General features: G+C 44.6%; 1 protein-coding gene across 4 annotated transcripts in view; it reads left to right on the forward strand.

Annotated features, from left to right (window-relative positions):
• CCSER2 (coiled-coil serine rich protein 2) overlaps window positions 1-17,413 on the forward strand; it is a 60,182-nt gene that overhangs the window by 4,177 nt on the left and 38,592 nt on the right. For 2 of the 4 annotated variants that reach the window (XM_083364181.1, XM_083364184.1), the window contains exons 2-3: window positions 5,928-7,354; window positions 9,146-9,351. In XM_083364181.1, the coding sequence (XP_083220307.1) occupies window positions 5,971-7,354; window positions 9,146-9,351 (1,590 nt within the window). In that variant the 5' untranslated portion in view covers window positions 5,928-5,970. The remainder of the gene's footprint in view (window positions 1-5,927; window positions 7,355-9,145; window positions 9,352-17,413) is intronic. The other 2 variants (XM_083364182.1, XM_083364183.1) reach the window with 2 other exon arrangements.

Raw genomic sequence — 17,413 nt, forward strand, 5'->3', positions numbered from 1 at the left:
GCTATCTTTCTAAATAATAATGATTAACCCTGGCAAGTGAAGAAGTTAATTTGAGAAAAAGATCTAGTAGGTTGTGCAGGCAGATTCAGTTCCAGGAAGGTTTTTCAGAAGGTGTGAGAATGTGAATGGCTCTTGTCTGCAGCTCTTTAAAGCAGCTATGTCATTGTCGAACATCATCATCTATCAGCAGAGGAAGTAAGATCAGCATTGCAGTGGTGTATGAATGGAATACAACCCTTGAACTTTCATTTGAGGAATTTGTGAATCTTACTTCTTTGTCCTTCAGTCTGGAAGCACTTTGAGGAAAAGAGTATAGGTTTTGGTGAGCAAGGAATGCAGGCTGATTTGTATAATGATGATGTTGGAAGGGACCTTGGAGGTCATCTAGTCCAACCCCCTGCTCAGGCAGGAAACCCTATACCAAATGGCTGTCCAGTCTCTTCTTAAAAACTTCCAGTGTTGGAGCATTCCCAGCTTCTGGAGGCAGGTTGTTCCACTGGTTAATTGTTTTCAATGTCAGGAAATTTCTCCTTGGTTCTAGGTTGCTTCTCTCTTTGGTTAATTTCCATCCATTACTTATCCTGCCTTCAGGTGATTTGGAGACTAGCTTGACTCCCTCTTCTTTGGGGCAGCCCCTGAGATATTGGAAGACGGCTATCATGTCCCGCCTCATCCTTCTCTTCATTAAACTAGACATACCCAATTCCAGCAACCTTGTGCTTTGGAGATTCTTCAGTAAATGGGGAGGGAAATAATGGCTTAGTTCTCATGCCGTCTACTTTGAAATCTAGGATGAGGCCATCAGATGATTATTTTTTTTAATCAAAGCCTGGGGGAGGGGAATAGAGAATGATGAGTTGAACTGTCTTCTCCCACAGGGGAATAATAGCAGCCAATGTTACACCTGGGCTGGATCAGTGCAGGTAGCCCTCGGCTAATGACCACAATTTGAGCCCAAAATTTCCCGTTGCTAAGTGGGATAGTTAAGTGAGTTGCGCCTCATGTTACGATTTCTTTTGTCACAGGTGTTAAGTGATTTTTTTTTGTTGTGGTTATTAAGGGAATCATGCGGTCATTAAGCAAATCGGGCTTATCCTATTGACGTTGATAGGTGGAACCAACTGGGGAGGTTAGAAATGGTGGATCACATACCCTGGGACAGTGCAACTCTCCTAAATACATGCCCGTTGCCAAGTGCCCGAATTTTGATCATTTGGTCATGGAGATGCTGTGATGGTCATAAGTGTGAAAAATAAGGAGTCATAAGTCACTTGTTTCGGTGCTGTTGTAACCTCAGTCACTAAATGAATTTGTTGTAAGTCAAGGACTACCTGTGTTTTAAAGAGATTACATTTCCAGCCTTGGAGAAAAAAGTAGGCTGATTGCCCATGATGGAGAAATGGCTGTGTTGTTGGTTACGTGTGCAAAAAACATGTGAATATACAATGCTATTAATTTCTAGTGCCTCTCCATAACCTGTGTGTTAAATTGTATTCATGTATAGAGTGCTTAAAATGACTTAAAGGTCAAGGTCAAGGTTCCCCCGCACATGCGTGCTAGTCGTTTCCGACTCTAGGGGCCGGTGCTCATCTCCGTTTCAAAGCCGAAGAGCCAGTGCTTCTCCGAGGATGTCTCCGTGGTCATGTGGCCGGCATGACTAGATGCCAAAGGCGCACGGAACGCTGTTACCTTCCCACCGGAGTGGTCCCTATTTGTCTACTTGCATTTTTACGTGCTTTCGAACTGCTAGGTTGGCAGAAGCTGGGACGAGTAACAGGCGCTCACTCTGTTACGCAGCACTTGGGATTCGACCCGCCAAACTGCCGACCATCTGATCGACAAGCTCAGCGTCCCGACCCACTGAGCCACCGCGTCCCTCTTAAAATGACTTACTAGCATATTTAATAATTTTAAGTAACCTTCTGATCTATAAAATGACTGCCAGTTTGGAGCTACCCTAATATGTGGACAGTTTAATAATAACAATAATAAATAAATTATTATTATTATTATTATTATTATTATTATTATTATTATTATTATAAAACAAAAAACCAACAATATTATTGTAATAATAAGATATTATTGGACTGTTGGGTTGTTTGTGCTCTGTGAATGAGATGGTTTTCCTGCAGACTTCTCATCAACACACATGTCACATCAGTGAAGTTTGCTGCTGGTTTGTTTAATGTAGTTGGCCCGGCCATCTTGGTGGGGCATTGTTTCTTCCTTGATGGCTCCTTGGTTAGGATATTGCTTCTTTCCTGATTGTTTCTCTTTTGCCAGTCCCTGCTTTTCTGGGTGTTGGTTGCTGGGGAAGGTATGCCCCGATTAGTCATTTCCTCCATGAGCTTTTAAATGCTGCATAGACCAGGGCTTTTCAACCTTTTCACCCATTGTACCACTTTTAGGATATGGCAACATCCGAGTACCACCAGTCACCTAGCAAGGTGTCAAAAGCTTGATGACCAAAAAGAAAAAAAAGTGATGAAGTACAGAGTCCTTGACTTAATTTGCTTAGTGACTGTTTGAAGTTACAAGGACAGTGAAAAAAGTGCCCCCCAAGCCACAGCTGAGCAATATACCTGCCTGCCTGCCCGGCGGCGCTCTTCCTCCTGTCCGAGATTTTCATTGTTGTGAGCATTTCTGTTGAGGACTGGCAGCGGGGGTGGGGTGGGGGGTGTTTGGTTTTTATTCCACCCCCATCTGCTGGGTGGTTGCAGCAGGTTTTGGTCACTTCACATGGCCCTGGGACACTGTGACCGTCATAAATATGAATCAGTTGCCAAGCATCTGAATGTAAATCACAAGACCCTGGAGATGCTGCAACATTCCAGCTGATTGGCGCTTCTTCTGGGCTCCGCAGAAGCACCAGGATCAGCACCGTGCTCCAGCTGGAGCGTGGCGCTGATCCTGGCGCTTCCGCTGAGCCCTGCAGCTCCAGCCATCTCTCGCTCAGGCTTGTGCGGTGCTGCCACCGGTTCAGCTCATTCTCCTTCCTCACTACCACTTTTCTAGGATGGTCGCGTACCACCTACTAGGTGCCAATGTGCCACAGGTGGTACCCGTACCACTGGTTGAAAAGCCCTGGCATAGATGGGTTTATCCCTGTGTTTCTGTTGCTGGCTGTATTGTCAAGAGTGGCAAGCTTCCAGACATCAACTGGCCATTGGAAGATCTGAGGAGCATTCCTTGATCTCTCAGTGAATAAGCAGATTGAACCACAGTTTCATTTCTGGAATTGTTTTTTTTTTATTGAAAAGTTTTACAATACATTTTATCTTTAACAATCCCTCCCCCCCTCCCTCCACCCAGCCCTTCCTAACCCTCCCTAACCCTCCCCCCAGCCCTTCCCCCCTCCCCCCTTCCCGACTTCCCAGAGCTAAATACAAGGTATAAAGGTAAAAACAATCATAAACAACCATATGTTAACAATAAACTATTAAGTCTATCGCACACTAGCTCATATGAAATGACTACAAGCAATACTAATGTCACATAAAAGAAACTTATACAAATGCTAAATGAAACTTTTTGGTCCCATATTTGTTCTGGATATAATCAATCCACTTTTTCCACTCCATAATATAACGTTCTTGCGAATGTTCTTTCAAGTAAGCCGAAATCTTTGCCATTTCCGCCAGGTCAGAAACTTTTAGAGTCCATTCTTCTATAGTCGGCAGTTCCTCCTTCTTCCAATATTGACCTACTAAAAGTCTTGCTGCCGTAATTAAGTTCAACATCAGCTTAGTGTCCACAACAGTAGTATCTGTAATTATGCCCAATAAGAACAATTGCGGACAAAACTTTATCCTTTGCTTGAATATCTTCTGCATATTCCACCAGATTTTAATCCAAAAAGCTTTAACCTTTTTACAGGTCCACCATATATGAAAATACGTTGCATCTTCACCCCCACATCTCCAGCATTTAGGTTGATAGTTCGGATACATACTTGCAAGCTTTTTAGGATCTAAATGCCACCTATAAAACATTTTGTAAAAGTTCTCTCTTAAGTTTTGACCTTGCGTAAATTTTACGTTCCTCACCCAGATCTTTTCCCAAGTGTCCATTGTAATAACTTCTTGAATATTCTGAGCCCACTTTATCATACAATCTTTAACAAGTTCTGTTTCTGAATCAATTTCTATCAATGCAAGATATATCCGTTTGATATGTGCTGGATCCTGATTTCTAATTTGCTTTACCAGATTTTCATCAGTCATTGAGAAACCAGTTTTCTGGTCTTCTTTCCACCTGGCCCGTAATTGACCATATTGAAACCAGGTTTGAACAATCTTCTCTTGTAAAAGATTGTACGGCTTCAAACACCATACATTCCTCTCCAAACTTAAGATTTCCTTGTATGTAGTCACATCATGTTTGAACCCAACATTTATGTTTTCTATTGCGTGTTTCGGTATTGCCCATAGAGGTATCTTGTAGTTTAGCTTATGTCTATACGTTTTCCAAACTCTCAGCAATGCCTGTCTTAAAATATGCACTTTAAACACATTATCTACCTTCTTATCAAACAATAAATATGCATGCCAGCCAAATAACAAGTCATGGCCTTCAAGATTTAATAATCTCCCTTGTGTTAAGTTAATCCAGTCACTTATCGCTGACAACGCAGCAGCTTCATAATATAATTTAATTGTTAACATGTTAGATTGAAGCAGATTGAAAAATGCCAGCGGTATTGAAGCTTTATATCACATGGAAGGATGACAGAATATATCAGAAAAAAACTTATTAATGGACATCTTTGGTTATTGAAGTGCAGAACAAAACTTACTCCAGAAACTTTCCAGTTGGGGAAGATTCTCAGTTATCCAGGTTGAGTTGTCTGGAAGTTGAATCAAGGCAACTGGACTTCTTTTACTTTGTACTTTGAAACGTTTTGCTGCTTATCCAAGTAGCTTCTTTAGTCTGAGCAAGTTGGCTGGGGAGGGGCATATATGTCCTCCAGAGAAGTTTCAGTTCTCACCTAATCTGAATGGGCTCCTTAGGTGAATAGACAAAGAATTATTAAGAGTCCTTGTTCCTAAATCCTCCACTGTTCCAATCTGCTCCTAATTTTATAGAAAATAATAGTAATAATAATACAGACTGCTGGAAAACCTTTCTGCAAGGACAATGGCACTACACGCTGTCTTCTGCCTTTTTTTTTACTGGAGGAAGTCTTAATAAATACCCTCCTCAAATAGCATTAGTGAGATATTGCATGCTTGTTATAATTAGTCGATCTCTTGGTAAAGGTTTTTTTTCCCCCCATGTAGATAAAATTCTACCTAAAGTGAGGATATTCCACTTATTTAAGTGCCAGGTTTACTCTATTTAACTGTTGTGATTCAGGGTCAGCCTGTGGGTTCGGCAGTTGGGTCGGACGACTCAGAGGAGGAGGGGGGTGTTGAAGAGCTTGCTGAGGGGGTTGGAGAGCTTGCTGATGAGAGCCCTCAGCCAGGCCCCTCCCACCTGGTCACGACGGAGACCCAGCTGTGTGAGCCTGACAGCGTGGATGAAGATGACCCACAGCTGGCCCTGTTCAAGGACGCCCGACGCAGGAGGCAGTCAATCAGGAGTAAACAGAGGAAGGCAATGGGGCACCTCGGAAGGAGGCAGAGAGAAGCCACGCCCTGAACTGTATAAAAGGGGAATGCGTGGGAGGGCTGGTTTGCTGAAGGCAACCGCTTGAATAGTTCCTGTTTCATAGCTCCTGTTTCATGGTTGGTGTCTTGTTTTGCTCTGTTTTATGTTAATAAATTTGGCAGGCTTAATTCCAGCCTCTTGCCGTTTGTAAAGGGGTTGTCCCTGCCTTTTCTGCAGGGCTGGTAGCAGGCTGGTACAGAACATTAACAAATTATGTGTTTCTCTTCAGAGGCATGCCTTGACATTAATATCTCCCTGTTTGTTTTTCTCTTCAGAGTCAATGTTGGAAGGCTATATTGCATGGAAGGACTATAGCACATGGAAGAAAAAGCTCATACCAGGACGTCTTTGGTTTCCAGGTTGCCCAAATATGGAACAAAGCCTGCGGGAAGTACTCTACAGCCTGTTCCCAATGGGACGGCTCCTCACCTTTCAGGGAATACGCAGATCATTGACAAAAATTTCAGCAAGCACAATGGCACCACTCGTCTGTCTTCCTTTGCATTTAACTGGAGAAAGTCTAACAAATTCCCTCTGGGAGGTCGGATCGGGAATGAATATAACTCCGGTCAGGATCCCAGTGAACGAGTGACCGGGTCGGAAAAGCGTCCTCAGTCTGAAGAATCAGTTAGTCAGGAAGTACTCAGGACCACTTCAAAGGCCACTTTGTCAAAAACAGCGAAACGAGACAACATGTTGGTATCCCCTGCAGAAGAATTAAATCAGAAATGTTTGCCTGGCCTGTCTAATTCGAAGTACGCCAAAAGTTCTTTGTTAAGCAGGACTCCCTACTCTGGGTTTAACGCACCAAAGCCGCAGTTGAATGGGATTTGTGGCAGCCAATCGGCGATAGGCTTCCAGAGGATTAGAGGGAATCATTTTGTCACTCGGAGTAGCTCCGGGGAGAGCTTGGGGAGATCCACAGACAATGTTCCGCCCTCTTGTGAAAAAATGGTCCGGTCGCAAAGCTTCTCACATTCCCTTCAAAGCTCTCTTTTGCCTCCTGCATCTCTTACCAGATCCCACTCGTTTAACAGAGCAGTGGATCTGACGAGGCCTTGCCAGAGTCAACACTTGGCTCTTAGACCACCACAGAGGTCCAGTCTCCTGTCGAGAAGTGCGCGCCAGTTAGATGTGCCCAACGGGAACGAGCCTCTGAGGTACGGGTTTCCTAGGCCATTGGCTGCTTTCGCACCCTCCCATGTCAAGAAACCGCCCCTCTTAAATGGCGCGGGGGATGCGTCTCCTCTGAGATTCAGATCAGGCCGTCCTTCATTGCTGAAGCCTGTGAACCAGCATTTGGGTAAAAAGATCCCTGTGGATGGCAGCGCCGGGAAAGACCCTTCAAATAGTTTAACGGAAGATTTGGAAGACTCCATGGATGCTAAAAGAGATGCCAGTGCAAAAGAAACTCCGAGCAGTGATTTTGTAGAGACCAGCTGTAAAATGTGCACGGACGGCGACGTGGATGAAATATCAATATCTTCCCTGTCCTCTTCGGAGAAAAACGACCTTAGCGAAGATTTTAGCGATGATTTCCTAGATTTAGAAGATCCCAGCGGAACCATGTTAATTGGAGAAGAGAAAGTTCCTGCTGAAAAGCTGGAAGATGGAAATGGGATACCCCCACAATTACTATCTTTTCAGGAAAGCGAGAAGTCGGGCTGCAATAATGAGGAATGGCTGCATATGCATGTCTCAGGTAAATATGCAGGGTGTTGTTTTCCAGTACTTATTTTAGAAGCTAGCGGAACAGATAAGGTGTTGGTACCTCTTACCAAATAGCCACTCCGCTGTGTAACTTCTTTATTAATGTTGTTAATCCTGAACATTCGGCATTTGAAAGTCCACGTGTAACATTCGTCTTTCAAAGAATTGTACTGAATGTCAAAATTCAGATTATATTTGGGTTCATGGTGCAACGTGCACACTTGAAAGCGAACGTTTTCAACTTAAGATGTGCTTAATGTCTACGGAGATTCTCAGTCATCCAGATCACGGCTGTCCCGAAGATGCAACTGGACTTTTTTGGTTTGTTTTTTTTTTCCCTCCTTGAAAATGTTTCACTTCTCATCCAAGAAGCTTCCTGGATGAGAAGCAAAATGTTTTCGAGGAGGAAAAAGCTCCAAAAAAAGCCCAGTTGCCTTTTGGAAAAAAACACCTTTGGGACAACCATTACCTGGATGATTGAGAATCTCCATAGACATTTGCATCAGTTGTAATTTCTAAGTAATCTTCAAGATTAGCCCCTTATCAACATGAACCCAGGAACCACTCCACTTGCTTTTTTCTGGGTAAACTCTGGTCTTCTGGGGAAGCTGATTCAGGTTCACTAACCAAGACAAGCTTCCTTAAAAATGTGGTTGTTCGCTATGGTAGTACATTGTGGGTTAGCAGCCTTTGGCTTAGCCCACCGAGGAATGGCATAACAAATGCAAGGCTTCCCCCTTCAGTAGGAGAAGACTGAGCTAGTCTGGTTTAGCGTCCTGCGTGGGTCACCGAATACAATTTGAGAGCTGTTTCGATCTGATAAAAAGTTTGCTCAAGTGGCTTTACGTACCGGCATCTCATTTAGTCCAAGAGGTTCCATCTTTGGTTATGGGAGGAGAGATGTTACGTCCTGTTGATAGGGCACGTAATTTAGGCGTCCTCCTGGATTCACGACTCAGTTTTGAAGATCATATTGGAGTCGTGGCCAGGGCCCTACGTACAGTCACCCACGCACTCGTTACCTCCCGTATAGATTACTGCAATGCTCTCTACATGGGGCTGCCCTTGAAGACCACCCGGAGGCTTCAACTGGTGCAGAATGCGGCCGCGCGGGTAGTGATGGGAGCACCCCGATACTCCCATATTACACCCCTTCTGCGTGAGCTGCATTGGTTACCGGTTGTCCCCCGGGTGAGATTTAAGGTGCTGGTACTTACCTTTAAAGCCCTACATGGCTTAGGCCCGGGATACTTGCAGGACCATCTGCTGCTGGGAACAACTTCTCATCGCCCAGTGCGCTCACACAGAGAAGGCCTCCTCAGGGTACCGTCGGCTAGACAATGGCAACCCCCAGGGGGAGGGCCTTCTCTGTGGGAGCGCCAACCCTATGGAATCAACTCCCCCTTGAGCTTCGGATGGCCCCGGATCTCCGTTCCTTTCGCCGCGGCCTCAAAACACTCCTTTTCCATCAGGCTGACCTGGACTGACAGGGATTTTAATTATGTTTTTAATTTTTAACTTATTTTAATTTTAATTTATTCTACTGGGCCATTAATTTAATTTTCTTTTAACTTCTGTATTCTTGTATTTTATTGTTGTTAGCCGCCCTGAGTCCTTCGGGAGATAGGGCGGCATATAAGTCCTAATAATGATAATGATAATGATAATAATAATGATAATAATAATAATAATAATAATAATAATAATAATAATAATAATAATAATAATAAATTAAGAATCTGTATACTGTATTGCATTTAGTTTCCCCCCCCTTTTATTTAAGAAGTAGATGACAAGAGTGAAAGTGCCAAACATGCCATTGGGAACAATGAAATTTCTTCAGAAATGGATTACAGAGCTGGCTCCTCTTTTGAGCTTTCCCCCTCTGACAGCTCGGATGGGACCTACATGTGGGATGAAGAAGGGCTGGAGCCCATTGGGAGTGTTCATCCATGCGGCAGTTATGATTCCTCAGAAATGAACAGCATCGTACGTATTCTTTCTTTTTATATACATACATACCTACCTACCTACATGCATACATATATACAATCAGCATGGTGCAATTATCTCTGTTGCATCTCACATTAACTCCCATCATTTTCTGGAGAATTCCACAGCACATGCAGCATTTACGAAGATCCCCGTTTGCATAAAGGCAGGAAACGAAAATAATTGGAGAAATTAGAAATAGAGGGGAGACCGGTTAATATAACCAGCTGCCTTCACAAGCTCGGTTGATCTTTAAAGGCAGAAATGAGCGCCTTTGCTTATATCGCTTTTGCAGTTGGTTTGATTATATTAAGATCTTGTCAGCAAATTAATACTTAATTCACTTAATACTATTTTAAGTATTTGTTTGAAATATTTTAAATGAAAAAAAAGTTAAAAAGGTCCTGCTCTTCAAAATTCTTTAGAAGTGTTTTTGCACCTGAGGAGCAAGAGTGGTTTGAAAGACAACTGCTTAGGATGTTGTGTCGAGGATATTCAGTATTCTATATTTTTGTCTTTGACTAATGGCCCATCAACGCTGCTAACATCGGACGTTCTTGCCTTGACAACATACGGAGATGCAGCCTTTTTCTTTAACTTGTGTGTTACTCTTAAGAGTTAGAATTAGATGATCCTGGGGGTGGGAGGAGGAAGAATGTGTATGGGAATTAGTTAGACATAACAATATCGTCGTAGCGTATGATTGAAAGTTGTTTGAAATAAGAGATGATCAGAAATGGCGGGTTGGAGAACTGGAGGGAATTTCAAACTAACTGGAGAATGTGATTTATGACTGCTACTTGGAGGGGGGAATTGTGCTTTGATACTATGTGTCCAGGGGAGGGGAATTCAGATTTTGGCTTCGACCGTGTACTTGCGGACGCTATGCTTCTCGAATAAAGATGCTTTAAGGTAAACAATGCCTCGAAGTTCTTTGAAGAGTTTCATCTGTCGGAGCCATGACATGGCCTATGGAAATTGAGGCTGCATCAGAACGTTTGTAAATGCTTGATATTAAGATGGAAGTCTGGGACTGATACCTTGTGGAAAGCGGAGAAAGTTTGAAAACTTCTAATTTTTCATTTGATGAAGAATGCTGATACGATCTGCTAATATCACGTGTTGCTTTCTTAAAGGCCCACGGAAGCCTCCTTATCGCCACAACATGAATTTTTCAGTTGTCCTGTTTGAAGAAATCTAATTTAGTGATTGGCTTCTATCTACGGGTAGTCCTCAACTTCAGAACCACAATTTTTTTGTTGCTAAGTGAGATAGTCGTTAAGTGAATTTTGCCCCATTTTACAACCTTGTTTGCCACGGTTGTAAAATAGATCACTGCAGTTGTTAAAATCAGTAACATGGTTGTTAAGTGAATCTGGCTTTCTTCGTTGACTTGACTTGTCTGAAGGTGGCATAAAGGGAATCACGTGATCCTGGGACACTGCAACCGTCGTAAATACATGCCAGTTGCCAAGTGTCTAATTTTAATCAGGGATGCTGCAACGGTGTTGTGTGACAAACAGCTATAAGTCACTTTTTTCAGTGTCGTTTTAGCTTCAAACAGTCACTGAACAAATGGTTGTAAGTTGAGGCTACCTGCAATATCTTCCATGGTGAAATGAATGCAAAAAAATAAGAGTTTTTGTGTTCTCTGCTCCCTCTTCAGCTATCCTCATTGTTGCTTAGTTGTTTCAGATATATATTTTTTTAAAAAAATTGAAATTTATTATTATCAGTATGTGAAATCTGCTCTGAAGCCTGGAAATCAAGACAGGAGGGAATATTAATCTGAAGACATTAAGATTTATTAGATTAATACTCTGAAAATATTTGCACTTAAAAGCCTATACTAGGATTCTTAAGAGTCCAGCTGTGATATTTTTTTTCTTGAGCAGGAATTTGGATTTCTGCAAGGTTCAGAAAGATATTTTTTTGAGAGTGGTTCATTGTTTTTAGAAGTTGTACCAATTTTCAGCCCCTGGTTTTGGCCTTGGACCCCAGTATCAATAAACACAAAGACATCAAGGCTGAAATTGTCTACTGAAGAGATAAATTTTGTTCCCTTTGAAAAAGTCAACTTTGTAAATAGCTACTAACAACTTTGTTAACCATCCGCTAACTTTTCATTTGACTAAACAGGCTTAGAAATTTAAGATACAATCTTTCTCCTTTAGGAGCTGAAATATAAACACTAATGGGAATGTCTAAACACTGTCCTGTATTTGAAAACATGGTGTGTTAAACTGTATGAAAAGGTCTAGATGATTTTTGGTGCGACTTCCCTCTCCTTCCCAAATTTAAATACAGTTAAGTCTGCGTGACAGGGGTCCCCCAAACCCCCATCCGTGGGATGCAGGTAGCACGCAAAATCACACACACACTGGTCCGTGGAAAAACCTTTCTCCATAGCACCGGCCCCCGGTGCCCAAAAGGTTGGGGACCTCTGTTGTATGATATTGAATATTTAAGCAGCTCTTTAGAAATTTTGTGAGTAGAGGCTAGATGGCAGCACGACAGTGTATCATAACTGGTGTAAACATTCTGTGTCAGACTTCCCCTTTCTGATTATGTAATTAACTTGGCAACAGTAGTGCCGATATTCACAACTGCATTTATTTGTTCCTGAAACAAATGAAGTTAACTGGATGCTTCACTGATCATGTGTGCTAGAGTTTGTGCCAAATATCCAATTGCCTAGAATTTGGCACACTTTGCATGTCTAACGGTCTCCTTTGTAGAATTCTGACACTAGATACAAAATGCCATTAGTGCTGTCTTGTTCCACCTAGAAAGCAATCTACATTGTTAGCCACAGGTAATACAAATATTATTTTCACATAAATAGCAGAGTTACATACATCGCTTGAGAAATGTATAAGCTTTTATAATTAAGAAGCCAGACGTCTTACGGCTGTGTCTTCTAAGAAATGAAATGGTAGCATCCGTATCTACCAATATATTATGCCTTATCACACTTTACAATTCGATTCATTCAAAGTTGTCCTGTATGTCCACAATATTAAAACATAGAAACATGCTGTGGGCATGAAATAAATACTTTGTGGTATGAAACATCTGCTTAAAAAGTAGAGTGTTCTCTGTTTAATTTTAATTTTTGTTCTACAATACATAGAGTTTAAATTTTAAAATATTCCTTCAGTGCAAATTTATATAGAGTTATTGGAGATCTTTATATAGAAAAGATTTCCAATAATTCCGCTGAAGATATTAGTGCTTTATGTGTAAAAGAATCAGGGGAGAGAATTAATTCTGATGTGGCAAAGTTTGCAAGAGAGCAGAATGATCAACAAAGGACAACAACATGTAATTATAAAGAAAAGAGAGTTGGCATCATCTTCCTTATGGTTTATTATTCAATTAACTGCTGCATGAGTGAAGATGTAAGGGCCAGGGCATCCATTTTCTCAGGTATTAAGATAGCTAGTTACAACAAGCCAGTGAGACAAGTCAGTTAAATCACAGAATTTAAAAAGAAGCAGAGAAGAAATATGGCTTGTCTTGCTTTTTAATCCTCATTGCATTGGTAAATCATGGGGATCCTAATTTTGGAAAGCAGAAAGCAGAAGTCCATCCATCTATCTGACAGTAATATTCCTGGTACATGGTATTTGTAGAGGCTTTACTTTGTGAGACAGCCTATCGCTTAAAAGTACGGTAATAGTTAAACTGTGTCAAAAGTCTTAGTAGGCTTTAGAGTATTTATTCTCTCTGCCTGATCAGTAAAAAAAAAAACATAAATACAAATAAAAATAAATAAATACAAATCCCAAATTTAGTCGTGAATTATACCTTATAAAATATGGATCCTGTGTTTTTTTTAAAACTTAGTTTGAAAAACGTGCACAAACATTTGAATACCGCAATGATTAAATCTTGTTACATTTATGGGTTGGATATCTTAATTATCCATCCAATGCGAGGCCTCAAGCAAAGCTTGAGATGGTTTTCGGTGGAGGGGGGGCGTTGTTGGTTAAAAAAGAAACACTTATTGGTCTGCTGCTTTTCCAGCTAGAAACTGGTCAACATTTTTGCTTTCTGCCTATTAAAGCTGCACATTTTTCTTATTGTTTGAAGGTGACCTTTTGCAGTAAGCAACATGCAGGATTGTAGAGGTCACACTGAAACAAAGCAAAGCTATAAAAAGAATGTGGCTGGAATCACAGTCAATGGCAATCAGCTTTATTCAGAGCAAAACAGTGTGTGTATGTGTGTGTATATATCTCTATCTATCTGTCTGTCTGTCTGTCTATCTATCTATCTATCTATCTATCTATCTATCTATCTATCTATCTATCATCTAAAAAACTCACCCTGGAGTATGGGTATGTGTGTGTGTATATCTATATCCAGTGCTTTTTTTGTTAAATTTAATTTAATTTAATTTAATAACATTTATATACCGCCCTTCTCCCTGAGGACTCAGGGTGGTTCACAGGGCAGAATAAAATAACAAATACAAACATTAAAAAGAGATTAAACAATTGCCCTAATTAAAACAATAGAGGTACAATTCTAAAAAACCCCGAGATAAAATTAAAAGACCAAAAATAAAACAACCCCACCGATCCCCATCAGGCTAGGCCAGCTTGTACAAACAAAAATGTCTTGAGATCGCGACGAAAGGAGCGAAGGTCGGGCGCCATCCGGAGCTCTACCGGTAGCTGATTCCACAGCTCCGGAGCGCCCACAGAGAAGGATCTCCCCCTGGGGGCCACCAATCGACATTCTCTGATCGGTGGCACCCTGAGGAGGCCCTCTCTGTGGGAACGCACAGGGCGCAGGGAGCTTGATGCCGGCAGCAGATGTTCCCTGAGGTACTCCGGCCCCATGCCATGGAGTGCTTTAAACACCGTTACCAGTACCTTGAATCTCACCCGGAAGACAACTGGCAACCAATGCAGCTCACGGAGCAGAGGTGTAACGTGGGAGTATCGGGAAACTCCCAACACCACTCTCGCGGCTGCATTCTGTACCAGTTGGAGCTTCCGGGTGGTCCTCGAGGGCAGCCCCATGTAGAGAGCGTTGCAGTAGTCCAGACGAGAGGACACGAGCGCATGAGTGACCGTGCACAAATCATCCCGGCTAAGATAGGGCCGCAACTGGCGCACCAGGCGAACCTGGGCGAAGGCCCCCCTAGTCACAGCTCCTATATGGTCTTCTAAGGTGAGCCGTGAATCTAGGAGGACTCCCAAGTTGCGAGCCCTATCTACGGGGGGTAATAGTTCACCCCCCATAGCCAGAGGTGGAATGTCCGAATAAACCCGGGATGAAGATATGCAAAGCCACTCAGTCTTGTCGGGGTTGAGTTGAAGTCTGTTCCTCCCCATCCAGACCCGAACCGCCTCCAGGCAACGGGACATCACGTTGAGGGCATCACTGGGGTGGTTTGGGGTAGAAAAGAAAAGTTGGGTATCATCAGCGTACTGATGATACCCAACTCCAAAGCCACGAATGATCTCACCCAGCGGCTTCATGTAGATGTTGAACAGGAGAGGCGAGAGGACCGACCCCTGAGGAACTCCACAAATGAGAGACCTCGCGGTCGACCTCTGCCCCCCTGCCAACACCGACTGCGAACGTCCCAAGAGATAGGAGGAGAACCACTGTAAAACTGTGCCTCCCACTCCCAGTCCCCTGAGACGCCGCAGCAAGATACCATGGTCGATGGTATCGAAAGCCGCCGAGAGGTCTAATAGGACTAGAACAGAGGAATGCCCTCTGTCCCGAGCCCTCCAGAGATCATTCACCAGCGCGACCAATGCCGTCTCCGTGCTGTGCCCGGGCCTGAAACCCGATTGGTAAGGGTCTAGATAATCCGCTTCATCCAGGACCAGAGGGAGCTGATGCGCCACCACACTCTCAACAACCTTCGCAAGAAAGCGGAGGTTGGAGACAGGACGAAAGTTGTTCAATACAGCTGGGTCCAGGGCAGGCTTTTTGAGGAGAGGCCTCACCACCGCCTCCTTCAAGACGGCGGGGAAGATACCCTCACTCAAAGAAGCCGATATAACTGCCTGGAACCAGCTGCGTGTCCTCTCCCGGGCTGCATAGACCAGCCAGGAAGGGCACGGGTCCAATAAACATGTGGTGGTGCTCAGCCTCCCCATGATCCTGTCCACTTCCTCCGGAGTCACAGAATCAAACTCCTCCCAGGTGATATCGACAAGACCACCCGTGTCCTGATCGTCAGACTCTGCCCAGTCATAGTCCAGACCGGTCCGAATCCGAGCGATTTTGTCCGACAGATGTTGGTTAAACTCCTCGGCACGACCCTGCAAGGGATCCTCTCTCACCTCCTGATTTAGGAGGGAGCGAGTCACCCTAAACAGGGCGGCCGGGCGATCATCTGCGGACGCAATAAGGGTGGCGAAGTGGTTAGACCTCGCCTCCCTTATTGCAGCGAGATAAGACCTAATGTAGGCTCTTAGTCGCAATCGGTCGGATTCGGATCGGCTGGACCTCCAACCGCTCTCTAGGCCCCGTCTCCGACGCTTCATCTCCCGGAGCTCCGCAGAGAACCATGGAGCTCGACGGGATCTGCACTGGGTCAAGGGCCGCAGGGGTACAACTCGGTCAAGAGCCTCAGTGGCCGTCCTTTCCCAGGCTTCCACTAAGGCATCAGCCGAGCTGTGAGCAAGGAAGGCAGGTGGGGACCCCAGCGCGGCCTGGAACCTCTGGGGATCCATTAAGCGTCTGGGGCGGTACCATCTAAGTGGTTCCAAACACCCACGGCGGGGGGTGGCAAAACGGAAGACCAGCCGCAGGAGATGATGATCGGTCCATGACAGGGGCATAATAATTGGAGAGCCCCCACCAAGATCATCTAACCACCGTCCAGACAAAAAAACTAGGTCAAGGGTGTGGCCTCCTTCATGAGTCGGTCCCAAAATTACTTGCGTCAGGTCCATGGCCGTCATGGAAGCCATGAACTCCCGAGCCAACTCAGATGATCCTCCCAGCGATGGTAGGTTGAAGTCCCCCAAAACTATAAGTTTCGGGAACTCAACCACCAGCCCAGAGAGGACATCGAGCAGCTCAGGCAGGGCTGCTGCTGCGTGACTAGGCGAAAGGTACACCAGCAGCAAGCCCAACTGCGCACCAGGGCCACATCTCAAAAAGAGAGACTCACACCCGACTATCTGGGGAACGGTGGCCTCCCGCGGACACAAGGTCTCCCTCATAACAACAGCCACTCCCCCACCCCTACCCTGAGCCCGAGGCCGGTGCAGCACCCGGAAACCTGGTGGGCAAAGATCAACCAGAGGAATACCGCCCTCTGGGCCCAACCAAGTTTCCGTGATGCAAGCCAGGTCAGCCTGCTCACCCTCGACCAAGTCTCGGACGAGAGGAGCCTTGTTAGCGACCGACCTGGCATTCAAGTACACCAGCCGGAGCTCAGGAGGCTGCACATCCTCACTCCCGGGACCTCGGGGCGGAACCAGAGGGTCGGAGTGCCTCACCGCTTGTAGACAGCGGAGAGGCCTTCCCTGAGACCGATACGGCCCTCTGTTCCTACACCTGCTGCTATTCCCTATCGTCGTGGGGATAGGTAGTCCCACGACTGGCCCTGGAGCCCCAGAAGCAGCCGATCCCCGCTCCCCCCCTCCGCGATCAGCCTCAGCACTAGCCTGAACAGAGGTAGTCGGACTGCCCCCCTCATCCAAACAACCAAGAAAAGAACCCTCCCTCCTCCCTAACCCCCAAAAAAAATTTGACAAAAAGCAAACCAAGGACCTCCTATTAGGTCTACGTCGGAGGCCCATAGCCGTGCCCGGCCATCTCTCAGGATCCCAATAAATGGGACCTTCCTCGAGATTATACTCGGCTGGAAAGGCGGGCCGCCTCCAGGAAGGGGGAGCACCCCTGAGGGCGAGCAAGTCCGTAGAGGAGTACCTAAAACAAGGCATAAAAGCAGTCCAGATATAGGCAGTCCATAATCAATTGATTTAAGGAGGAACCAAACAGAGAGCAAATAGGTGTCCCGAGCCTCCACCCAGCCACTGCCACTCAGCTGGGTGCCACCCCAGGACAGGCCAAC

This window comes from Vipera ursinii (genome assembly GCF_947247035.1).
Source record: "Vipera ursinii genome assembly, chromosome: 5".
In the NCBI taxonomy this organism is placed as follows: Eukaryota; Metazoa; Chordata; class Lepidosauria; order Squamata; family Viperidae; genus Vipera; species Vipera ursinii.